Genomic DNA, 27,709 nt, shown 5'->3' with positions numbered 1-27,709 from the left:
AGTCAGAAGTTACTGACGGAATATTTTTGAACAAAATAACAGCCCATGCACAGTCAGCGTGTTCGAATATATTTTTCCGTTTGGAATCAATCTGTAAAGCACTTTACTGAACCAGTATGGCCAACAGACAAAAATAGATTGAAATTTACATTGTTTGAGAGTTTTTGTTAATGATTGAACATGAAATTGAAAGAAAAGAAGATATAAGCATTTGATTTAAGCTTGAAAGGCAAGACAATAGCAGAGATCTGCCAAGAATTTGAAAGTACTGGGCCCTGGGCCCACTTGGTCTGAAAATGATGGGCCATTTTTACCAAAGTATGGGCCTTGGGAAAATAAATAAACATTGACCAAAATAACTGTTAAAAAGTTTGTAGATAATTGAATTTCCCCAGTAATAAAACTTAAATCATATTTTATGACAAATGGTTCACTTATAATTCAGTACTTTACCAATAATTATAAATTATGCCTACATGGTAACTTTCTAACTAATATTAATTGCAGGCAAAAATGAAAATATTTTTTAAATGGCTGCTTAAAAATTTGATATGCAAATTTATTCACATAATTGCTGGTTCTTACTTGTAATGTCTTATATTGTGCATTATCCATTTAATTGTTCCTACTTTGCACCAAATGTCCCTTACCACTGTATATTGACGAATTTTATTGCCCCTTGTATGCCTCTGTGTAGACAGCATACATCAAAGACATTTGCCGACAGACCTTTTGATCATGAAAAAAGTCATGCACAATGTTTCTCTGATTGGTTAGTCACCCTGTCAAACATTCTGATGACGAAATATACATCTTTTTTTACACTTCATAAGCCAAAACTTGCGTGAACTTGAGTGACCTTAGGGTTGATCAAGTTGAACACCTGTCAGATTATACTGTAACTTACAGCATTTCTTAAAATAGCAACACTTTTTTTCAGTTACCGATAATCATTTTAAATATTAAGTAGTTGTATAATTTGTTTGTTTGTTTTATTGGATTAAATTTACGGTAGTAGAAATAAGTATCTGTGTGGGAAAGGGATTATGAGAAGAAATGCGGTAAGTAGATAACATGGACAAAAGCTATAGGGGGATGGATAAACTCAAGAATATGCGTAATTACAGGAGCATGGGTAACATGTTGCTGTTGGTACCAGTTTTGACTGGATGACTAAATAACCCAGCAGACAGTTTTGTTTTCTTATAAGTCTGGCACAGATTTTAGATGCGCCCATGGCCCTTTGCTGCCGATTTTCCTGCGCCATTCTCATTTTTTTAGCGCCAATGGCGCAAAATCGCGTCCTCGGCAGATCTCTGCAATAGACTTTTTTGAATTTTTTATGATGCTATGCATTTATTAGCATTTAGCAATAACTAATATGAAATTAGGCATAATAAAGTCAGTTAAAATAAACATTATTTTCATTTTACATTTTCCGTTTTAAAAGTGCCATTAGGTATTTTATAAACTGACTGCTTTTGTTTATTCTGGTTCCCTGTCCTATTATGGTCCCTATAGAAGTGTGCAGAGGACCAGTCTACACATCAGTTTTCAATCAGAATTCCTTGGCTTTTATCTTTATCTTGTAAGTTGAAAAGTTGTGATTGGCTATTATCAGAATACACCGCCGTTTATCATTGCGTTATGGCACCCAACACGAAATGACACTGAAAATTTCGCTGATGGGTATAGAATTTGATATTATTTTCTTTTTTTTTCCTTTTTAAATATACTACTACTAGTGTCGACTATAGCCAGGCAAGCCAAAGCAATGAACCGCTTCGCTGCCCCAGGCTTTGACTTCCCCGTATTAGACGCCAGACTTGATTGACATAAATTATAACAAGCCTGTAACCTCTGATATATTGAACTATAGGGAGAGAATATGCAGGAACTTGTTTGGTAGAGCTGCCAAACAGTATTTAGATGGTCCCTGGTTCGAGTTCCGACAGGCACATTTTTTCAGCTGGTGACATGTTTACCAAGAGTCTCTTTTGGAAAAACGAAAATTGACTAACACTTGATGACGCTGCAAAAGCTTGTCCGTCAGTTGTTGGTGGACTCCTGCACGGACATTTCCCAGAAATTTTGGTGCCAATTTAATGTGTTCTTTTCTTTTTTCGAGTACCAATTGAGAGTTTTCACATTCATCCATAATCTTCTTTGCTTTTTCATATTTGCCAACGACATCCATAGTTGTGAATGCTGATAATTTTCCTAATTGAAATCAACTAACGTGCATTCATGGGCGCAGCCATTTTGATTCGGTGATGACGATAATTTTCACTCCGATAAAATATCCGGTGTGTAAATTTTGATTTAAGTGTACATGATTTTTGCAACAAGATTTACAGACGACTCGCATAGAGTTACATTTAATTATGGGTTTAAAATCAATTTTATGAATACAGCGTCTTCAGTTTCCGCCGAACTTATCTATTTCTATACTTTGGTAAAATTATGGACACCGAGCGCTTGGATTGTTATCGTTTACAAGCGTCTGTTAACAACGATGATTTTAGTTGATAAATAAAAAAGTAAAGTTTTAAAAGGATGCTTAAGTATTTACATCTGGTCTATCTGGTAAAAGCTTTTAAAATCATTATAGAAAACTCTTTTATCTAACGTGTCAAAATCTGATATCATGTTTTACTGAAATTGTTGTTTCTCAATAACTGTTGAACTTAGACCACAGATAATATGAAATAAGGCAAAGCCTATGAACGGGGAACCGAAGCCGTTAAAAAATTATTTTCATTCTTTCCGTTTTAAAGGTGTCATTCGGTATTTAATGCATCGCTTCCGTTCAGACTGGTCCCCTGCGCACTTCTAAAAAGAACACTTGGCGATTTATAATATGAAATTAGGCAAAGCCTATGAACGGGGAAGTCGGTAAAAAATCCTTTCATTGTTTCTGTTTTAAAGGTGTCATTCGGTATTATATATACCCGCTTCCGTTTTCACTTGGAACACTGGACGATTATTATTAATCCGAAAAGTTGAGATTTGTTCCGTTATTGGAATATACCGCCTTTTATCATTGAGTTACATTGTAAATGGCGGCGCCTATCTAGAACTGACACTGAAAATTTCATTGATAGGTATAGAATTTTATATATTTTTTAATTGTTTTTTTTAAAAATATACACGTGTAGTCTATAGCCAGGCAAGCCAAAGCCCGGACCCGCTTCGCGGGCCTGGTCTTTGACTTCCCCGTATAAAGACCACAGATATATATATGACTACAACGGATAGGAAGGTCCGAAAATTTACAATAGTCAGATTCAGACCCACAATCCTTTGTGCGCTTCGATGATAATCGGGTTTTCCCACTAGTCTTCAATTTTCGCGCTCTCGTTAAACTTCGGCGATATCCGTGAATTATTGTTTACATTACATCTACCAACAAGGATTTTCATTAGAGAAATATTTGTGTGAAAAAGTGTGTGTTGTACGTTTTAGAATGAATAACTATTGTGTCTAATATAAGTATAAAATGCTTCATCTTTTTTGTTGCTGTACATGTACCTCCAGGAATTCAATGTGGCGGTATTCTGGCTACTTTTACCCAGGATGTATTAAATCTCGCAAAATCCCGCAACATATGATAACTGTCGCTAACACAATTCCGCTGATACTGAATTTAACTGTGTGACGTCACAGTTTCTTCTTCATCTATATTTAGCTCCATGCTTAGATGTTGAAATAAATAACAAGGAAATCTCTGTATCTGACACGTACCAACAAGCCCAATATCGAAGTCGTCTATAAAAGCCAAGATCTCGGGCACATCTATTGCTGACCCATCAAATCCAAATTATAGTGAGGGGTAAAAGGCAGACTCTGCCCGACAGAAATTAGCAGACCACAGGAACCTGTCACAGTGTTGTGATAGAGTAAAAATTAAATTATTTTTAACTCAATCCCAATCCTGTGCCAGGAAAGTTTTCAAAATCATCATTATCTAGCAGAATTACCGTAAAGCTAGCATTGCGAGCAAACCCTTCTGGCCAGCTCTTTGAGCTCACTAATATGAAAATAGGCAAAGCCTATGAACATAGAAGTCTGATTTGTACCTATCTATTTTCACTAAATGTAAATTTGATCATGATTTGTCATGATATTACATATCTGATAGTATCATCTATTACAGATTGATAAATAAAGCATTTATTGTCACGCCCCCCATTTCTGAAATTTTGGTGCCAAAAATAAGTTTCTTGTAACACTCTGACTAGCATTATAAATGTTTGATTTACCACTGATCTTATAAACCAGTACTTGTCAATGGAATTTTCTTATAGTAACTTGTAAATTTGAAGAAATAACCTGATATCAATAAAAATACCTTGTTCATGTAATATGTTCTTGAAGAAAATTGTTTATAGGACTAACTGTGATGATTTTTTTTTTACATACTTGTATATATATTTAATATTCAGGTTTTTTTCCTATTTCAGATTCCATTTATTTATGTGGTGGATTGTGAAAGCTGTGAGAGAGACAAATGTAGGACTGTTAGAAATGTTATATATCAGGTAAGAATAATATGTGTAAGTCAAAGCATAATATGTCATATATTGAATATATCAGATATGTTTGTCAACAGAGTCGGTGTCATATATCAGTTTGGTGTAACTATGACATACAGTTGACTCTCGGTAACTCGAAATCCAAGGGACTGGGCATTTAACTTCGAGAGAAACGGAATTTGAGTAATGTGGATCTGCCGCCATTACGTTGACATTCGAATTTTTATACATGTGCCTGATTGAATGTGCAAAGAAGTAGGTTTGTTATTGCTGATAGCGGCAATGCTGCAATATTTAACCGTTGAAATGACGGTTAATCACTTACAACTACAAATTATAAATGAACGTAAATATATTATTCAAAATTTAATACATGTATATTAATAGTGAAATATAAACACAAACATTGCTAGCAATGTCATAAATGCAAGTTTGTCAGAATTTATCAGTAAAGCCTATGTTATTTATAAGCACTCATGACAATTCATTATAATGAAACACAATAACACATTTATTTCAACAATAATTTATCTAATATCTGAAGTGAATTGATCATCGGACGAAAACGAAAGTAGCAACTATCGTGAACAGGAAGTACATATTAATGTATGCAATTTGACGGAATATTAATTATACAAATGTCATTTACATTAATAACATGGCACGAGTCAACTTTCTTAAAGAAATGTAATTAAATTTTAATTTAGTTATCTAACTGTTAAAACCAATTAAGTCCTGAAACCGATTAAAGCCACTTTTACGACTTGTTAATAATACATGATGACCGGCAATTATAATTACCATGAAACGTTTGAATCACGAGTGACAACATCTCACCTTGATGTCGGCGACCTTTGATCAGTTGGCTGTTTTCACACTTCGACTAATTTAGATGAAAAAATGTTGGACTTTAATTGACGGGATCAAATTTTCTTTTTCGACTAAACAGGAGTCTCGGTAAGTCAAAATTTGACCTAAGCGGAGTTGAAATACAAAGATAAAGAAGGAAATTTGACGGGACTTTAGAAATTCTTCGACTAACGCGGAATTTTGAGTAAAGCTATTTTGACTTATTGAGAGTCAACTGTATATCAGATTGGTGTAACTATGACATATATCAGTTTGGTGTAACTATGACATATATCAGATTGGTTTTAACTATGACATATATCAGATTGGTTTTAACTATGACATATATCAGATTGGTTTTAACTATGACATATATCAGATTGGTGTAACTATGACATATATCAGATTGGTATAACTATGACATATATCAGATTGGTTTCTCTGAGTCTAATATCAGATCTGTATAACTATGTCATCCTTCAAGTTATGATAACTATGTCATTTATAAGGAATTAAGTCATATATCAAGTTTGTATATCAGGTTGGTTTAGCTATGTCATATATCAGGTTGATATAGCTATGTCATATATCATGTTGGTATAGCTATGTCATATATCAGGTTGGTTTAGCTATGTCATATATCAGGTTTGTATAACTATGCCCTATATCAGGTTGGTATAACTATGTCATATATCAGATTGGTATAGCTAAGTCATATATAAAGTTTGTATATCAGGTTGGTATAAGTTTATCATATATCAGGCTTGTATAACTATGCCATATATCAGGTTTGTATAACTATGCCATATATCAGGTCTGTCTAACTATGTCATATATCAGGTTTGTATAACAATGCCATATATCAGGTCTGTCTAACTATGTCATATATCAGGTTTGTATAACAATGCCATATATCAGGTCTGTCTAACTATGTCATATATCAGGTTTGTATAACAATGCCATATATCAGGTCTGTCTAACTATGTCATATATCAGGTTTGTATAACAATGCCATATATCAGGTCTGTCTAACTATGTCATATATCAGGTTTGTATAACAATGCCATATATCAGGTCTGTCTAACTATGTCATATATCAGGTTTGTATAACAATGGCATGTATCAGTTCAGCATAAATCTACATAGTATTGAAGTTCAAGACAGTCACCTGTCCATTTTTCTAAGATTATGAAAAATCTGTCATTGCATATAACTGTATAGGAAGTTCTTGTCAAATTATTGTTTGAAATATAAATAAATCAGCAAGAGATTCCCCTTTTTGTGGGAATTAAAACACACAACCATGAGTGTACAAGCACCAGTCAACACTACAATATAGACCCCGGAGCAAAAAGTAGTGATCATCGGACTTATGTACAATGAGACACTGTTTTTATTGTAATGAAAAAGAAAAAAGTTCATTTAAATTTTGATTTAATTTCAGGAATTAATACCTCATTATAGAGAAGTGGGGGCAAAAGTCCCGTACAAATGTCCGTTTTTCAAAGATCGAGACAAGTATATTGCCCAAGAGGAACACAAAGAGCGTGAATCAGCATCAAGATGGTCATGTGGATACTGCGGGAAAGCTTTCATAGGAGAGATATATTTAGATAGTCATTTTACTAACAGACATTCTGGTTCTATTTATAATGTAAGTATTTTGTCCTTCCTCATTAAATAATTAATCAGAAGCTAAAATCGCTTTTAATCAGTCAGTCTTTGTGCATGATTTTAAAGCAGCATGCTAATTTTCATGAAAATTTTGAAAATGTACATAAAAGTAAAATACTGTGTAGTGAACAAAGAAAGTAATTTAGACATTTGAAACGTCACTTACAATCCACATAAATTACCAAAAAGAGGTCAATATATACATAAATACCTCTTACTGCGTTAATAACGCAGTAGAATTATAGTAATTGATACTGCAAAATCAGTCATTAATCACACAGAACATGTAAATAGTAGATTAAAATTTATAATGAATCTTTTTACTTTTCCTAAGATCTTAATACATTTTTCTAATATTTGAATTACTTGAAATATTTTGGATCATCTGGAGGCTTGCAGCTTTAACCTTGGCAGAACTATTATTTTCATTACATCAGAAAAGTTATCATACTTATACGGGATATATACATAAATAACTATTACCTTCATTGAAAAATGCATGATCACTTGATATACTGTCATTGATATATAGCCTTTACAAGGCTTTAATTTCCACTTTATACATCACAACGATCATCAGGCCTAAATAAGACATTAATTTCTACCATTTGCTTTTTCGCGCAGTTTGAATTATTGCTCCATAGTGAACTTGGAAGATGTCTGCATAATCCAGTTCTTTATTACTATAAACCACTGAGAATAGTTGAGCATAGTCCAATTGGCAATTCTTATTATATTTATATGATTTTAAAAGTGCATCCATTCCATGAACAAGTGGTTATGCCTTTAACTTCAAATCACTTGCTTTTACTGCTATAGCTTCGAATCAGGGATTTCTAATCTTTCATGTGAGGAAGCTATCCAACAAGCTTGCAGAATGTGGATGATTCTACTAAGGTGTCCATTTGTGCCTTGAATAATACACAGAAGAGCACCTGAGGTCTTCCTTGACCAGCAAATCTGAAAAGTCGTTATATGACCTTAACAGTTTTGGTGCGGCTTAAAATCCAACAATCCATACAAAGAAACATATGATTTGAATAGTGCCTCTGGTCAGGTGACAGTTAATTAATTTTTATCATTTTAATTGAAAGTGGGAAAATACACATTTAAATTATTATTATGACCTAATTATAGTTTATAATCTTTGTTATCTGGTTTAGGAGCCGGATTCCGTCTGTCTGTCTGATTTCTGTGAGATATTTCGCTGTGATGTATTGATGGGTGTGGCTAAGCCAACATTCTGGGATGTAGCTTTATGTATGGAGGATGATATGGCAGATTTGTCACAAGACTGCATGGTGAGTTTGTTGTTTTATATGTCAGTATGTGGGGCACCCATGGCTGAGTGGTTAAGGTTGTTGACTTCAAACCACTTGTCCTTCACCACTGTGGGTTCGAATCCTGTAAGGGACTGGACTTTTTAATGTGAGGAAGCTGTCCAGCTAGCTTACAGACTATGGTGATTTTACTAAGATGTCCATTTGTGCCTGAAATAATGCACAAAGGGGAATGTATTAGGTCTTCTTCCACCAAAAAAACCAGGAACGTCGCCATATGACCTTTCTAGTGTTGGTGTGACATAAAACCCAACAAAAAAAATTGTTAGTATGTAATACATTATTCTTTATACTGAAATACCTAACTTTTGATGGTGCATGTAACATGGATTTTTATGATCTTGTATAAATTGAATGTAAAGTGTATAATATTTTGTGCAATTGGTATTATACATGTACAGACATTTAATTGTGTATATTTTAGGACTTGATGAAAAGTTGTGTACCGGAACATTTGAACTGGAATGCATCCAAAACACTGACAGGTATAGCAGAAATTTATTAACACTTCTACACAGTTTTGATTTGAAGTATGTTAAGGTCTTACAGAACTTCGTTTGTAGGTTCTCAGTTTTTAAACCTATTTTATTACTGCAGATTATTATAATATGAAATCTAACAAAAGAATTAGAATAAGGAAAGTGAAATGGATGAACAATACAGATTTAAACTTCACTGAGGTTTTTTACATGATAGGACTGGAAATACTGTTTTGAGATTTATGAACAACTTAATAATTTAATAAAGAAAGGTCTGTCATATTCTTTTATCTAAACGTGCAGAATATCTTTTACTATTTTTTCGATCTTCTACTGTGAAACATTCCATTATCAATTGAATGGGCGGGCGTCATGATGAAGATTTATAACTTGGTCAGCCACTAGCATTGAGCCTGGTCAAAACGAACATAAAAATACTGATGCCTTAGGCTTTATTAGTTTGACAATTTATCTCGATACTTGCATAAAAATTGTGCACTTAGGTTTGTATAAAAATTGCACACTCCAGTATACATTAACAAAGTAGAAAACATGAATTAGCAGATAGAGGCTTATGACCATGCCCCATTGTTGCATGTTTGTTTAATATGCATGACTCAGGGAGCATTGTTTAAACAGCATAATGCAAATGACAGCCCTGGGAGTTTTAAACTTTTATTATCAAAACATAATTGTCAAATGATAACGCACTAGCACATGGAAAACACGGCACAGGGTATGGTTCTTAATATGATATACAAGTAAAGAAATGTAGATTTACCGATTTAGAAGTATACTTTTATGTAAGAATAGCAGTAATGCACTTTTCTTTTCATTCATTAACATTTGCAGAAGCCTTAGAGACTTATTAAATCTTGTACCCTGTGTACTCGGGCTTTAAATATGTCCCCTGGCTTCTGAAGATGTCAATGCGTGAGAAAAGGTGGGTTAACCTTCACATATATTCTCTATTTTAAGGTGCGCTGTCAGAATCAGTTTGTTCGTATTTGACATGTAAGAAATATTTTGATGTCTCAAGTATACAGGTAAGATTGAAACACTTTCATGTACACAATGTATCTGATAAACTGGATGTACTTTGATTAATTAAAATTTGAGCCGTGTCATGACAAAACCATCATCATCATAGTGCGTTTGCGACCAGTATGGATCCAGACCAGCCTGTGCATCTGTGCAGTTTGAGCAGGATCCATGCTGTTCGCTTACAAACCCTATAACAAGTAGGGAAACTGATAGCAAACAGCATGGATTCTGATCAAACTGCACAGATGCGCAGGCTGGTCTGGATCCATGCTGGTCGCAAACGCATTATGTGCGTTTTGTCATGACGCGGCTCAAATGAGTTTTTTGTGACTTAATTAACACTCACTCAGTCATTGTCCCATACAAATAAATTATCTGCTTCATATTAAAGTGGATTTAACCATTTAAGCATTTCAAATATTGATGAAAAGAAATAGAAATATAAGTTTCATTTGGATGTTCATATAAGATATTACTGTAAAAATATGGTGATCAAGTTCTGAGTGATGTAGTATTATTATCTAGTAAGTAACGCCTTTATTTAAAAAGACTTGCATATTCTGCTTCACCATCTTCCATGTGGGACTCAGCTGATGTACATAACATTATTGCAATGTATAAACAGTTTACATAATTATACACAACATATTCACAAATATCATATTGAAATATGATAATTTTCATAGCACAAGATGAAAATAAATCCTATATTTATATAAAAAAAACTTGAATTTTCTGTTAATTACATACAGTTTTCTCCTTTTTGGCATCACAGTTTTAAATTTTATATATTGGCTGAATTTAGCAGAAAATAGTCCATCAAGACACCAGTGAAAATATGGAAAATATGTTTCACTGCAGTGAAAATGTGGAAAATGACAACACATATTAAATTTCATCAATATTTCTCAATATTTCATTTATAAGTAAGATGTACACTGTATTCTGATATAAATTTTTGACAGGTTTATTATAAAGAATACATTGCTAGAAGATACAAGGTATCATGTTATTTGCTGTGGCTACATTCCATTTTTATTTATGACATTGAGTACATCATTTTATTTTATGACATTGAGTACATCATTTTATTTATGACATTGAGTACATCATTTTATTTATGACATTGAGTACATCATTTTATTTTATGACATTGAGTACATCATTTTATTTATGACATTGAGTACATCATTTTCTTTATGACATTTAGTACATCATTTTAATTTATTACATTGAGTACATCATTTTATTTTATGACATTGAGGACATCATTTTATTTATGGCATTGAGTACATCATTTTATTTATGGCAATAACAGTGATTTTTCTCACTTAATTGGGAAGAGGCCTAAGCCTCTTGATTTTGGGAAAAAATATCGCTAAAATTGCTTATTTGGGAAGAAAAAAGCAGGTTTAAGTTCAGATTTTTGGGAAAACTGCATGATTTTAAAGAAAATCTCAATTGGGAAGAGGCCCTTTTTCGGAGTCTGTTATATAAGCAGGAAAATCACTGGGCATTGAGTACAACATTTTATTTATGACATTGAGGACATCATTTTATTTTATGACATTGAGTACATCATATTATTTATGATATTGAATTATTTTAGGTTACATGTATGTTATTGCTAGTGGTTAACAAATTTAAGTTTAATTATACAATTTTGTATATTCAATATACACTGTGTATTGCACTCTCATAATGGAGTGGTGACTTGAGAGTTAAGATGTCTGCCACTTAACAAAGAGGTCATGGGTTAGAGGGTCAATTGTGGGACAGATCTTTTAGCTTAACTTGATCTTTATTTGTGGGTCAGATCTTTTAGTTAAACTTGATCTTTATTTGTGGGTCAGATCTTTTAGTTAAACTTGATCTTTATTTGTGGGTCAGATCTTGTAGTTAAACTTGATCTTTATTTGTGGGTCAGATCTTTTAGTTAAACTTGATCTTTATTTGTGGGTCAGATCTTGTAGTTAAACTTAATCTTTATTTGTGGGTCAGATCTTTTAGTTAAACTTGATCTTTATTTGTGGGCCACATCTTTCAGCCAAGCTTGATTTTTATTTATGGGCCAGATCTTTCAGCTAAACTTGATCTTTATTTGTGGGCCAGATCTTTCAGCTAAACTTTAGGACAGATATCTCAGTTTTAAGAACGGTGACCCCCAAATTGTTTTCACTCAAAATGTTTCTATTATCATATTCTTGCAGCATGCCAAGTTTTAAGAAATAATATAGAACAGATTTAATTTTGCCAATATGTCTACATGAAAACTCATGAAAATGTCCTTAACAATTTGAGGTAAAACCTGTGTGAGGCATAAACTATGTGAGGTAAAATCTGTTTGAAGTATAAGCTATGTGAGGTAAAATCTGTTTGAAGTATAAGCTATGTGAGTTAAAACTTGTTTTAGGTATTTACTATATGTCAGAGGTAAAACCTGTGACAGGTATTTACTATGTAAGGTATAAACTATGTGATGTATTACCTGTGTAAGAAAAATCTGTTTAAGAAAAAAATATATGAGGTAAAACCTGCCTGAGATGTAAACTATGTCAGGTAAAACCTGAATGAGGTATATACTATATGAGGTAAAACCTGTGTGAGGTAAAACCTGTTTGAAGTATAAACTATGTAAGGTAAAACCTGTTTAAGATATAAACTATGTGAGGTTTTACCTCACTTTGAGGTTTTACCTGTGAGGTAAAACCTATGTGAGGTATTAACTATATGAGGTAAAACCTCTGTGGTATATAGTATATGAGGTAAAACCTGTCTCATGTATAAACTATGTGAGGTAAAACCTGTTTGAGGTATTTACTATGTGAGGTTTTACCTGTGTCAAAAGTGTTCAGGTACTTTAAATATATTTTCAAATTTAGTTTTATATAAATCTGTGTTCCAGAGTGTTTTCTTTATTTCTTATAAAAAACATTCATCTCTGATTTAAGCTTTATCCATGAACATTTTAGAAATCTAATAATGGCATTTTCTTAGGCAAACTTTATAAACTGTTACAAAGTCATAAAAATATTTGAGTCAAATATTGAAAATTTTAATTTGGACTAAAGGTTCTATTTTGCAAGAAACATTTACAAAGCAATTTTTGGCTATATTTTTTCCAATACATGTATATTTTTACATAGAAACAGCGTATTAGCCAGGTAAGTTTCTGGTGTTTAAAAGGTTTAAACCAATAAGCAGGCTTTCCACTTGGCCATCCTTTTACCCCTGCCATGTTTTAAAAATACCTGTTTTGTAAACAAAAGAAAGGAGTGAGCGATTTTGGAAAAAAATAAATTCTGATAACATTTGTACATTCTTAAGATTGTTGTTAGCTGCCATTGGTGTCTTTTCATGGGATTTGGCTTGTATGACAGCTTAGAATACATTTGTGACTAAGAAATTATGTACTGGTTGCAAAATGGTTGTTGATAAATAATCAAACAAAAAAACATTAAAAAATTCCCCCAAGAAATGAGGAGAACACACCATGACAGTTTTTAGCGTGGCTTTGTTTGATCGTAACCAAATATATTAGTAGTACATTAAGTAAATGCCCTGTTTTCCATACATATAGTATGGTAATTAAATGTTCCTGTATCCCTACTTTTTACTACAGAAATACATCAAAAATATCTTATTTTTCGATTTTTATTATGGAGAGAGGTTTTTTTTTTACCCAACTGTGGTGAAGGTGGAAGGGGTGAAGAAAGCCTGTTCACAAGGTGTAAGATTGGTTTATATTTATAAAGTGTGAACCTCTAATATTCACAAGGTTTGAACCCCCAGGACCTGCAGAATGAGCTCATCATGTTCACAAAATATGAACAAAGTAAATGAGCCGTGTCATGACAAAACCAACATTGTGCGTTTGCGACCAGCATGGATCCAGACCAGCCTGCGCATCCGCGCAGTCTGATCAGGATCCATGCTGTTCCCTTACAAACCCTATTACAAGTTGTGAAACTGATAGCGAAGAGCATGGTTCCTGATCAGACTGGGCGGATGCGCAGGCTGGTCTGGATCCATGCTGCTCGCAAACCAATTATGTTGGTTTTGTCATGACACGGCTCAAATATAAAACTTTGCTAATCCCACTATCTTCACAAGGAGTGCAGACACTTGGTATTAACAGTGTTCTAATAATTCTAGAATATTCAGAAGATATGAAAACAGGATATTTGTACTTATAAAACTTAAAGTGATCTTCAGCTTTTCAAAAGTTTAAATATGTTATTTTAAGATAAATCATTTATTATAAATGTCAATTTGAAACAATTATGGTATAAAATTAAATTTGCAATCGATAACTATGTGATATTTTATTAGGTCAAATTATATTATGTGTTTAAAAATGTTTTAGTAACAGATTAGGAGCATTTTAGATGTTAAACAACTGAAAAAAGTAGCATTGAATATGCGGTGCAGTGTTCGGTAGGGTTGGAAAATGTAATGACTTCCATACAAAATACTATGTACGAAATCAGTATAATTATAACAATTACCAAAATAGGCCAAAAGAAATGAATGATTTAGTATAATATTAACTACAGGATATGGTGATAATTTTGCTGCTGACAGGCATGAACGTAAACCATCAAATATTATATACATTTTCTTTGGTACATTATCATACAAATGTTTTTGATTGGTTATGTAATCTAAAAAGTAGTTGGAATGTGAGTTTTTGATTGGTTATTACCAAAACAGTAGTATGAATGTGAGTTTTCGATTGGTTATTTCCAAAAAAGTAGTGGAAATGTGAGTTTTTGATTGGTTATTACCAAAAAAAGTAGTGGAAATGTGATTTTTTGATTGGTTATTACCAAAAAAAGTAGTAAGAATGTGAGTTTTTGATTGGTTATTACCAAAAAAAGTAGTAAGAATGTGAGTTTTTGATTGGTTATTACCAAAAAAAGTAGTAAGAATGTGAGTTTTTGATTGGCTATTACCCAAAAAAGTAGTAAGAATGTGAGTTTTTGATTGGCTATTACCCAAAAAAGTAGTAAGAATGTGAGTTTTTGATTGGTTATTACCAAAAAAAGTAGTAAGAATGTGAGTTTTTGATTGGTTATTACCAAAAAAAGTAGTAAGAATGTGAGTTTTTGATTGGTTATTACCAAAAAAAGTAGTAAGAATGTGAGTTTTTGATTGGCTATTACCCAAAAAAGTAGTAAGAATGTGAGTTTTTGATTGGTTATTACCAAAAAAAGTAGTAAGAATGTGAGTTTTTGATTGGTTATTACCAAAAAAGTAGTTGGAATGTGAGTTTTTGATTGGTTATTACCAAAAAAAGTAGTAAGAATGTGAGTTTTTGATTGGCTATTACCAAAACAGTAGTGGGAATGTGAAGTTTTTGATTGGTTATTACCAAAAACAGTAGTGGGAATGTGAGTTTTTGATTGGTTATTTACCAAAAAAAGTAGTGGGAATGTGAGTTTTTGATTGGTTATTACCAAAAAAAAAAGTAGTGGGAATGTGAGTTTTTGATTGGTTATTACCAAAAAAGTAGTGGGAATGTGAGTTTTTGATTGGTTATTACCAAAAAACAGTAGTGGGAATGTGAGTTTTTGATTGGTTATTACCAAAAAAAATAGTAGTGGAATGTGAGTTTTTGATTGGTTATTTACCAAAAAAGTAGTAGGAATGTGAGTTTTTGATTGGTTATTACCAAAACAGTAGTGGGAATGTGAGTTTTTGATTGGTTATTTACCAAAAAAGTAGTGGGAATGTGAGTTTTTGATTGGTTATTACCAAAAAAGTAGTGGGAATGTGAGTTTTTGATTGGTTATTACCAAAACAGTAGTGGGAATGTGAGTTTTTGATTGGTTATTTACCAAAAAAGTAGTAAGAATGTGAGTTTTTGATTGGTTATTACCAAAAAAGTAGTGGGAATGTGAGTTTTTGATTGGTTATTTACCAAAAAGTAGTGGGAATGTGAGTTTTTGATTGGTTATTACCAAAAAAGTAGTGGGAATGTGAGTTTTTGATTGGTTATTACCAAAACAGTAGTGGGAATGTGAGTTTTTGATTGGTTATTTACCAAAAAAGTAGTGGGAATGTGAGTTTTTGATTGGTTATTACCAAAAAAAGTAGTGGAATGTGAGTTTTGATTGGTTATTACCAAAAACAGTAGTGGGAATGTGAGTTTTTGATTGGTTATTTACCAAAAAAAAGTAGTGGGAATGTGAGTTTTTGATTGGTTATTACCAAAACAGTAGTGGGAATGTGAGTTTTTGATTGGTTATTACCAAAAAAAAAGTAGTGGGAATGTGAGTTTTTGATTGGTTATTACCAAAACAGTAGTGGGAATGTGAGTTTTTGATTGGTTATTTACCAAAAAAGTAGTGGGAATGTGAGTTTTTGATTGGTTATTTACCAAAAAAGTAGTGGGAATGTGAGTTTTTGATTGGTTATTACCAAAAAAGTAGTGGGAATGTGAGTTTTTGATTGGTTATTACCAAAACAGTAGTGGGAATGTGAGTTTTTGATTGGTTATTACCAAAAAAAAAGTAGTGGGAATGTGAGTTTTTGATTGGTTATTACCAAAAAAAGTAGTGGGAATGTGAGTTTTTGATTGGTTATTACCAAAAAAGTAGTTGGAATGTAAGTTTTTGTTTGGTTATTACCAAAAAAGTAGTGGGAATGTGAGTTTTTGATTGGTTATTACCAAAAAAGTAGTGGGAATGTGAGTTTTTGATTGGTTATTACCAAAAAAAGTAGTGGGAATGTGAGTTTTTGATTGGTTATTACCAAAAAAGTAGTGGGAATGTGAGTTTTTGATTGAGTATTACCCAAAAAAAGTGGTGGAAATGTGAGTTTTTGATTGAGTATTACCCAAAAAAAGTAGTGGGAATGTATTTGAACTGTCAATAAAAATGTTTTGATATTTTATATTAACTAAAGGAGGAAGAGGTGGTGGCGGTGTCGTACATGCACGTGATTCTCACGGTCGTTCTCGTCATCGTCTCCATGTTTTATTATTGTCTGTGTGTCATCCACTTCTGGTAAGTACAATTTACAAATATTTCATCATTTAGTAGATTAAAGATGTTAATTTAAAGATATACTATGCTTATCCTTGAGAAAAATATTTTAACCAAAGAAATATATTGAAATCTTTGAAATTCTTACTGAATATTTCTAATTTGAATAAAAGAATGAAATAAACTATGTTTGGGAAGCTGTGTTCCCTATTACAGATTAAGTTAAGTTGGCCTTTATAAAAAAAAAAACTGTCAGTATTTTTAATGGCACTATATAATATATATTCATTATTGTGATCATCTATAGTATCTAGGATTTTAAACATAACATATCTACTTAATGTCAAGAGACTGTGTGTAGCAATTATCAATATTTTCTATTATCAAAATTAATATTAACATAATGTATATCTATAAATGGTAGCATATTGATAATTGTAAATAGATCTATGGTTGTTTAATGATGAAATGGATATTTATGGTAAATATTTCGGCAAAATTTAAACAAAATAGAGTGATTTCATTGACAGACAAACTGTGGCAAACTGTAAAGATGATTTGTACCTTTTCCCTTTTCATCACTTTGGATGGCGTTCACAATTTTGTGCGGAGAATATCTCCTACATGTATTGAGGAATTTTATTGATACAGGGCATATCTCCTATATGGATATCTATAATCCAACATCTCTGACAAAAGTTTTTCTGATGGTGTATTTTGCAACAATGTTGCTCTTGTTTGTGAATGATATAATATATGCTATCTTACATTTTTTAACAGTAACTAAGAGTACTGTGTAACAATATTTTTAGCAATCTTTCCTTTCATCACTGAGTGAATGGGTAAACCTGTTTTGGATAATTTGTTTCTGACAAGAAACAGGATCAGGGGGCATTTGTGGTTATCTTCTTCACCCATAAACTTCATTAGACTGTTCCAAATTCTCAGCAAGGCAAAACATTACACAAATTCTGCAGGTTAAAGACAAAAATGTTAAAGTGTTAATCATGTTATTATACCCTTCCCCACCATATAATGTGGAGCTGGCTTTATTGGAATCACTTTGTGGTGTCAGTTTGTCCGTGAATCAGTTTGTCTGTACTGTGTCTGCTCTATCCTGCACATTGGAGATTTTTTTTCCAAACTTAACCAACAAAAATAATGATATTTGGACCTGAATAAAGTTCTATGTCAAAAAATGAAGGGGGTATTGGTCACTTCTGTGACAGCTTTAGTATATTCAGAGATAAACATTAGTATTTGATAATGTACTGCCAATGTAAGATGTGCCATTAGGGATAATAATTATAGGCACTTAACCAATCAATCATTAAAGCGGCCTTCAGTTTTTCTAATGGTTAAATATGTTCTTTTTAGATAAATCGTTTCATATAATTGTCAAATCAAAAGAATTAAGAAGGAAAATGACATCTTTGGACTAGAATACATAAACAATCAGGTAAACCCTCGATACCTTGGATCTTTGGGTCCGCTCTCCAAATTAGTATAGTTGAAGATTTATTTCCCAATCTGCTATTTTTAGACACAAACGTTACTGACGCTATAAATATCTTTGAAGAATGTTTAACAGTGACATGATGCACTTTTGCAAGATAAAATTACTAAAATACTTAGTTTGAAACGACACAGAATTGACTTTTCCCGACAAAAAATAAAAACCGTAGGCTGCTTTAAAGTTCTGGAAAGCAACTGAATGCTGCTTTAAAGTTCTGAAAAGTAACTGAATTTTTTTAAATATAATTTTACATGAATATATCAATTTCAAGCTGGTTCATTTTATACATAATTGTAAATTATTTTCAGCATCGGCATGGGCTCAGATTTTTATGCTTCAGACCATGATGAATTTTACAGACAGCCTTTGTCTCCTGGTGGGTTACGTACTAGTAATGTCTCTAAGCCGAAGCATTACACGAGGAAAAAAGCAAAAGTCATCCAAACTGCAAGTGTCATCCAAACTAAGGCATCAACTAGAAGGAAGGACATTTCAAATGTGAAATAATGTGAAAGCAGGGCTTGAAACAAGGGTTAAATCAGTTACCACTTCAACCAGATGACACTATCGTGGGACTTTTGCATATATTGAAAATAAATCTTGAAATCTTAAAGTGTGATCTACAGTAAATTATTATTCAGTGTTTCGTAGACATTCAAATTCAGTCAGTTTTATAAAAAGGTACAAATCAACAGTTGATGATGTAACAGAACAAAATCATTAAAAATTGGTGTAAATGTACTGAGATTGATTAAATTATTTTTAAAGGAACTCCACTGAGGTTTAAAAGCCTTAAAACATTAAACTTGAATTTCTTACATAGATCAGCTGGGACTCTTTAAAACGGAAAGGTATGCAAAAGATAATAAGAAATATATTGAGAATCATATTCTTTATACAGTACTTTATCCCTTTCAAAGTGTTTCAACGCTTTTCAATTTTGAGTAATTTTTGACAATTTGAATGATTATTCAGAAAAAACAAAGTGAACAAATGATCTGGAATTATGCATACAAGTTATTGGTCTAAACCTACATCAAATGGAATATTGATGTCGAAAAAGTATTTTTTCAGTTCAGTTACTAGTATGTCATTAAAACTTCAGTGGAGTCCCTTTAAAGCTAATTTACATGTGTAATCTGTGTGGATGTTATTTAACTTATGGATGAAGAATTTTATGTAAGATTTATTTTGTAATTTCTCGGGGAATATAATATGTGATATAAACTTTTTGTACATTGAAATATTATGTTATGTTTTTTTTACAAAATTTGAAATATATTATAGATTGTAAATTTTTATATTTTTAGCTCACCTGTCACAAAGTGACAGGGTGAGCTTTTGTGATCGCTTTTCGTCCGTCCGTCGTCCGTCCGTAAACTTTTACTTTAAATGACATCTCCTCATAAACTGCTGAGCCAATTTCAACTAAACTTCACAGGAATGTTCCTTTAGTGGTCACCTTTAAAAATTGTTCAAAGAATTTAATTCCATGCAGAACTCTGGTTGCCATGGCAACCGATAGAAAAACTTAAAATATCTTCTTTTAAAAAACGCAAAGAGGTAGAGCTTAGATATTTGGCACGAAACATCTTCTAGTGAGTGTCTATCAAGTTTGTTCAAATAAAAGCCCTGGGGTCAAAATTGGCCCCGCCCCAGGGGGTCATTGATTTTCCCTATATGCATATTTTAAAAACTTATAAAATCTTCTTTTAAAGAACCCAAATAGCTAGAGCTTAGATATTTAGTATGAAACATGTTCTAATGAGTGTCTATCAAGTTTGTTCAAATAAAATACCTAGGGTCAAAATTGGCCCCGCCCCGGGGGACATTGATTTTCCTTATTTGTGTATAGCAAAAACTTTAAAATCTTCTTTAAAAAAATCCCAAATAGCTAGAGTTTAGATATCAAGCATGAAACCTCTTCTAGTGAGTGTCTTCAAAGTTTGTTCAAATAAAAGCCCTGGGGTCAAAACTGGCCCGGCCCTAGGGGTGTCATTGCTTTTAACTATATGTGTATAGTTAAAACTTAAAAAATCTTTTTTTTAAAAATTCAACGAGCTAGACCTTAGATATTTAGCATGAAATATCTTCTAATGGGTGTCTACCAGTTGGTTCAAATAAAAGCCCTGGGGTTTAAACTGGCCCTGCTCTGGGGGCCTATATACAGGTGAGCGACTTCAGGGCCATCATGGCCCTCTTGTTTTACAAGATTTGAAATAAATAGATGGTAACCCTACATGAGTTGTGTTAATTTTATTTATTTATTATTATATATAAAATCATATAGATCTTTTGTTACAATATGGCATCCATAGCGATGCGATAAATATTCAAATTAAAGCATGCGCGTTTTCATAGGGGAAAATACAACAACAACAAAACAATCCCCAAATCAGTATAACGGTGGACAAATAAATTTAATAAAGATTTAAACATCTTATATATTTAGTAGTCTGATCTAATTTATACAAACATTTTTTATAGGTTTTGGAATTAACGGTGATGCAAAGATGAGGAGAAAAAAAATAGTTTTAGAATTCCTGAAAAATTTACATTTATAATAAATTGCACTCGGTTATGACTTTCATCAGCAACTTTGCCATTTTGGACTTTCTTAAGGGGGTCTTATTTTCTCTGTTTTAAATGCAACATTTAAACGTGCTAGAATAACGTTACTCGGGCATATCTTTCTCAATATACAGAACGGTTCAGAAAAATAAATGAAAATACACTTTTTGGGATCTTTAATGAGTATCACATTAATGTAAGCCAGCGTTCATCAAGATTTTACGAAGAGTATCTTAATAGTTTGATATACAAATGTAGTACGTCCGACGAGATATCAAGTTTGACAAATTTTTAAAAAAAAAACTTGCATATTAATTCCACTTCTTTTTTAAGACAGCATTTGTCACAACACCATAAAGCATTTTATTTTGTTCCTTCATTATTTGTTTTTATCAGAACAGAATAACATTTTATTTACTCTAGTTACATGTTACAAGTTGTGTTCAGTTCTGTTCTGTTTTGATAAATGATATGTCAATAAAAATTTAATGTCTTGAGCCATGGACTGATGCTGAATTTCTTTGAATGTCTACCTGTCTGTCTTCTGTGAAGTACAATAGTTTTGTTGTGTTTTTTCCCTACGTAGACTGCACATGCTCGAGAAAACGGTACAATGTCTTACAAGGTAATAGCTGTTGTACGGACATTAATACTTGCCCTGTCTTAACCAAAAATATTACAATGTTTGAAAAACATTACAGTGATTACAAAATAGTTGAACATCAGAGTGATATACAAGAGGTCTAAGATTTAATTTGCAGCTACTTGAGGATGGTTTTATGTTGTTTTTTTTGTTGTTGTTTTTTTTTTTTTTTGCTGAGTTTGCAACATCGATGACCCAGGCTATTTACCCGTATCGGTAAATAGTATATACGGATTGTGTACCGTGGGTTCCGATGATGTTGAGTTTGATGCAAGTATAATGTGGCTTGTTTAACATATAAGCTAACAGAATGATACAGTATAGAAGCAGGCAGTACTTTGACATTTGTCTATTCAAGGTAGACTTTGATGTCTATATAACTGACCGATTCTTCCTTCGAATGGTTGAAACGCATTTATATATTCTTTGAGAAGTGAATTTGTTTCTATATCCAGACCTTGTTATGCCTTATGCTGCCGTTGGTATCCTTTGCAAGAACATCATCTAATGTGACAATCCTGTGTAATCTGAATGTTATTATTGCATGGGTACAAGTTTTCAGATTTTTTTTTAATCCTGAAAGCTCTCTATTTCTATATAAAACCAATTGAAATAGCACTGAGTTTTCAGGTTTTCTGATATTTTAAACTAGCACCCATGTTATTGGGTACAGATGGTTGTTGTAAAATAATGGAAATAGAAAAAGGGAACCACACACATTGCCAATCTCTAGCCAGTTTGGTTTGAGGGTGAACAAATACATTTAATCTCTACTTTAAATCAACATATTCGTTATTATTCATTTATTATGGAGAGAGATACTTATTTTTACCCTACTCACTTATTTTACCCTACTCTGGTGAAGGTAGCGCAGTTCTAACCAATCGCAACTTTTCGGCCCTTTCTGTAAGACTTTGGATATTATAGATAATAGCTGAGGGCGTTCCGATTGGTTCTAAGTCTGTTTTGATAAATGATAACCTTTGATAATCATTCGCACCCCATTTTTTAACACATTGTCCTCAATATATTTACAAAAAATAAAAGTATGTAAATAAAAACAACAAGTGGAGATAAGTTTATTGTACAGGTTTTTAAACTAAGTATATTCACATGTTTTAAACTTAGAGAACTATTTATATTGTATTTGGTTTATATTAATTTATTTTAGTTCGATTGTGTTAGAAGCTATAAGCTTATTGAAACACTCGCTCGTATCTGTATATTTTAATTCAAATTGGCACTTTGACCAGAAATAGAAAATTATCACAGCTGTGCTTTTCCGGCCTGTGATAAATCTGTTGTAGTCAATACCCCTTTTGCCGCCTACAAGACGGGTATAAATCGACCCACTTATAAGTGAAATAAATGGATTTTGATTTGACTTGCATTATCATTTATTTGCTTACAATAGACAGGTATCAGGACAGATTTATTTGATTTATTGAAAGTTTCGTAAATTTGATTTACAAATATATAAATTCATTGACAACTCTGTCTACCGCTCCATAATTTGAACATGCTCAATCAAACAGAGATTGCAACATTTTCAGTTGTGTCATTTTGTGCGTTCTTTAGTGATTCTTTATTTCTCTCTGTTTTAAGTTTCGTATACAAAAAATGTAAAGAAATAAGTACACATGTATCCTATTAGTTGATTTTTACATGGAATTGGTAAACATATAGCTTCGGCAGTAAAAGGGCTAATAATGCTCAAATATGATTTTGATTCTCTCACACCAGTATACATCATTTAAAACAAACCCAATAATCATTATATTCATAATAACAAAATTGACAATTTAAAAAGAAATTACATTTTAAAAAAAAACAAAAAAAAAAACAACAAAAATCAAAATTTTTGGACCTTCCTGTTAAACACTATTTTTTTTTCTACGAATAACTTGTACACTATCCATAAAAAAACTTGATATGTCTTGCACATTATCATAGAAAAAGAAAACGATCATGTTATTACCAAACAAAGTGAGAGATTGGTCAATAAAAATGTTTTATGATTTATATTAACTTCAGGAACAAGAGCCAGTTGCTATGCCATACGTGGTTCTCACGATCCTTCTCTCCATTGGCTTGATCATATACTATTGTGTAGCTGTCAACTACTTCTGGTAAGTTACGGTTGCAGATATTTCACAACTTTTTGGCTCCAAATGATAGATATTTGATAAATGTAAATAGATATACGGTTGTCAAATGAATATACATTTGTTAAGGGATGATATCTGCTTCTGACTTTTGACCCTGCTTTAATGGGCATCAAATTATTTCATGTTTGAAATTATTCAGTTTGCTCACAAAACCTCGATAATCAATATTCTCCTATAGTCTGTTGGCCGCTTTATAGAGACTTCGTACAATATGTTCTGGCATAAAATTCAGCTAATTTCCTATTTTTTGATCAGTTAGTCTGATACAGATTATGAACATGATTAACGTGATGAAACAAGAGAATGACTAGCCATTGCTACGAGTATAGGCGGCCTACAATAGGCGGTCTACTAAGCCTTTATGACCAGATACTATACCATTGACATTTCATTATATTTATATTGACACTGAAACCCATTGAACTTCAATTGGACTGTTCTAAATGTCAAGCAGAACAAATCCAGAACGTTAAAGTTTATGTAGCTATCCGTCTGCTGTCTGTAGTTGACATTTTGTTTGTTTTATTTTTTGACAAAGAAGAATAATTCCAAATATACCTGTACGATTGAAACCTATGGGTCATGCACAAAAAATCATTTCTTAAACAGTAAAAACTTAATAGCTTAAATTCCAATAACAGCATGTTTTTGTTCCGGAACGTTTAATTCTGTTTACATACAATATTTATGCGTGTTAAATAAGAGAGACATTTCGTATATATTACAAATCTTCTAAGAATCGACCATAAGTTTATGGAAACAACATTATTTTACTATTTATTTTATCATAGTTTGGGGACCTTTCTGTTGAAAATATGTCAGAGTTAAATCGTATACATATGCATGCACAGTGCGTTAACTGGAGTGCAGGTATTAGTTACCCGCACTTTGTTAACATTTTTGTTGGGGTTTACATATTGTGATGGAAGAGAAAGGGAAAGCGACAGAAATATCATATTCAGATGCTCGTTCATTGGTTCCTTTTTCCCGGGGTTTCATATTGTGACAGCAGAGAACGTGTTTTTATGTTTGACTATGATACAAAAGAGAAAGAACACCAAAACACTCGGCAATCTTGATTTATACTCGGGGGCTATGCCCCCTCGTACAAATCAGACAGCCTCGTGTTTCGGTGCTCTTTCTATTACTAAATTTTATAAAAAAATACTTCATGAGATATAGCTTAATATAGTCTTTAAGTGCAAAATATGCAATTTATTCTTGTCAAAAGCACATTAAATTTTGGACTATTGGTTAAATTGAAAAACAAAATCTTTATTTAACATGATAATACAGTATATATCATATCAACTGGTATACAAGTTAAAATAATTTTTCAGGCTGGATACGTTCTCAGATGTTTACGATTCAGACGATCATATGAACAACCATCCTGAGTCTTTGTTCCCTAGTGAGTTACCTAAAGTCTCAAAGTCAAAGCATTACACAAGGAAAAAAGCAAATGTCATCCAAACTGAGGCGTCAACAGGAAGGCAGGACATTTTTAATGTGAGGGCGGGGCTTGAAACATCGATCCAATCAGTTCCTACTTCAAGCAGATGATACAAATTTACACTAGGATGAAATTCTATAAATAATTTTAGACTGGGCCATATTCCTCAGCATATGATTGGCTGGTCTGTATTTCAGAATTTGAATTGACCAATGAGAAAGCTCCAATGCTGTGACTGGTTTGTTGTTTGAATTTTTAACTCGGATCTGTGTGAGACAATCATATCAGTTATAAATTAAAGTGTTTGGTAAGTGTGAACTGGTGTTCGATGTGTTATTGAGGATAATAATAAGAGAAAAAAAAATGAAGAAAGATTTTAAAATAAAAAAGAAAATAGCTGTATATTGAGATTGACATTATAGTATATAAAACTTATTGACATGTAGGCTATGTGTGATGTACATTGTAAATAAGTTACGAAGGGATAATTTGATGCAAGGGTAATAAAATATTTTATTTTATCATAACTCAAAATATATATTGTGTGATATTAATTATGTACATTGAAATGTGTGGGTTTTTTTTAAAAAATAAATATCGATAATAATAATATGGCACGTATGGATTTTATTTTCCTGATTTGTACTAACAAAGCGGTGGCCTAGTGGTAGAAGGTCAGTATTTTTTCAATTCTGGACCTGGCTAAACCAAATTTACACTGATACTGTAGCTGAACTTACTCAATGAAAGCCAAATGGTTAAAAACGTCATATGCAATACTAGTATATGTCTGAGATTCAATCCTCTGCTTGGTTGTGATGGTGGTATTGGAAGTTTTCACTCCGGATTACGGCAGTAAGCCACATTGAATTTACCAGAGCTCAGTTCAGCCAAGGCACCGTTCGTGGGCAAGCTGTCAAACAGTTTACCAGTACTAGTTGCCTTCACTTTTGCAAGGAACGGAAACTTCTGTACATGGTAGAGCAAATGTACAGAGCAAATTGTCGTAGAAAGGATTTCATGAGGCATCACAACGAAAGTGACCTGCACCGTCTGGGAATCGAACTCTACCTGTTGAGCTAACCGGACGGCTAAAGTTTCAGCTTGGTTGTATGTCTGACGACTTGCTGCTAGAATATTGTGACTTGGAGTTGTAATATAACGGCCTACAAAATTTAATTTCATTGAAGCAGATCTAAATATTCGGGTTGCCACTATTGCTTGGTCGCGTAAATAACAGACAGAAAACTTAAACACATTAAAGCAATATTCTTTAAAAATGATTTTTATGACTTTTTTTTTAATTTCATGAATTTTACGGAAAATTATGATTTGATTTTGCAACCTGTTCATTACTCGTCAGATCTACATATGCACAAAGTCGGAGAGACTAGTGGTTGAAAACCCTCCGTGTTCAATCGGTTTAGGTAGCTGGCTTTAAATCAATTAATTGTCCCTCACCTTTGTTGGTTTGATTCACAGACTTTTGAAATTTGTGCCACAGATAACATTATTGCAAAGCAGATAATAAATCACTCTAAATGTTTTAAAACTGTGCAGTGTAAAAAGTTATAACCAATCATTTTACCCACGTACAATTATCCATTGGAATTAACTGTGTGATGGTGTTGTGCTAGCAAAGACAGTATACGACTTCAAATCAGCCGTATTCTGTTTGTACCTACATCTCTCTCCCGTTGCTTATATGCTGAAAGGCCCTGCAACGTACCATCCAGATCTAGACATGCTTTGAATTCTTTAATGTAAGAAAGCTATACACAGCCGACAAATGCTATTTATTTCTTACCTGCTGAGTTTTTCCTGAAATTATTTGTCCACCTAACTATTTGAAACAGACCGTAAGAGATATTTGAAGTCAATAGTATAATGCCGAGCCAGACTGGCTCTCTACTGCCGGTGGCAAAGGTTAATAGTGAGACTAAAAAAAGGATTGGAGCACCACACTAAATACCGTAATCCAGTACACACCGGAAAAGACGCTTGAATTATTAAAGGCTTAAATGTCGCCTTTTCACCCTACTTAATAAACTTTTAAAGGTCTTATTTATCTATATTTGATAATGAATGCAAGATGCAAGAATCTGCGAGAAAAAAACAAAACGATATTTGTCTATTTTGTGATCCTGACTCTGCAGGCGTCTAAAGGTACTGCTCCAATCCTTTATCCAAAGGCTTCTCACTTTTTGTTAAACATGACGATGCTTGAAACTTTTCTTCTGTCTTTGCACATCAATTTTGTTTGACAATGAAGCTTGGATAAATTTTCATGTCTCAAAATGAAGTCACAAACAATTGTTTGTAACAGTTTGTATAATGCAGAGTAATAATTATTTTGGTGCTAGATCTAATTTGTTCCACCCATAATCATGGTAAACTGATCTTGGCTGCTCTGGTCGCATGGACACCATCACGTTAAAGCGGCCTTTA

General features: G+C 32.6%; 1 protein-coding gene across 3 annotated transcripts; it reads left to right on the top strand.

The window, feature by feature from the left end:
• The first annotated feature begins 2,452 nt into the window (after window positions 1-2,452).
• Window positions 2,453-25,865, top strand: LOC132754696 (uncharacterized). Of its 3 annotated transcripts, XM_060745354.1 has the most exons (9): window positions 2,453-2,586; window positions 4,464-4,541; window positions 6,829-7,038; window positions 8,222-8,359; window positions 8,823-8,883; window positions 9,856-9,923; window positions 13,068-13,085; window positions 23,675-23,769; window positions 25,149-25,865. In XM_060745354.1, exons 1-9 carry the CDS (start codon window positions 2,557-2,559, stop codon window positions 25,369-25,371), a joined length of 921 nt encoding a protein of 306 aa, XP_060601337.1. In that variant the 5' UTR covers window positions 2,453-2,556; the 3' UTR covers window positions 25,372-25,865. The 3 variants fall into 3 exon arrangements, with proteins under 3 accessions (XP_060601337.1, XP_060601339.1, XP_060601338.1); XM_060745356.1 differs by lacking the exons at window positions 13,068-13,085; window positions 23,675-23,769; window positions 25,149-25,865 and adding exons at window positions 16,831-16,931; window positions 18,735-19,250; XM_060745355.1 differs by lacking the exon at window positions 13,068-13,085 and having other exon boundaries at window positions 2,454-2,586; window positions 25,149-25,864.
• Window positions 25,866-27,709: the final 1,844 nt, after the last annotated feature.

This window comes from Ruditapes philippinarum, unplaced genomic scaffold (genome assembly GCF_026571515.1).
Source record: "Ruditapes philippinarum isolate M1 unplaced genomic scaffold, ASM2657151v2 ctg8662_1_1_1_1, whole genome shotgun sequence".
Classification (NCBI taxonomy): Eukaryota; Metazoa; Mollusca; class Bivalvia; order Venerida; family Veneridae; genus Ruditapes; species Ruditapes philippinarum.
The sequence above is the reverse complement of the archived record's forward strand: the minus strand, read 5'-3'. Positions and strand labels throughout refer to the sequence as shown.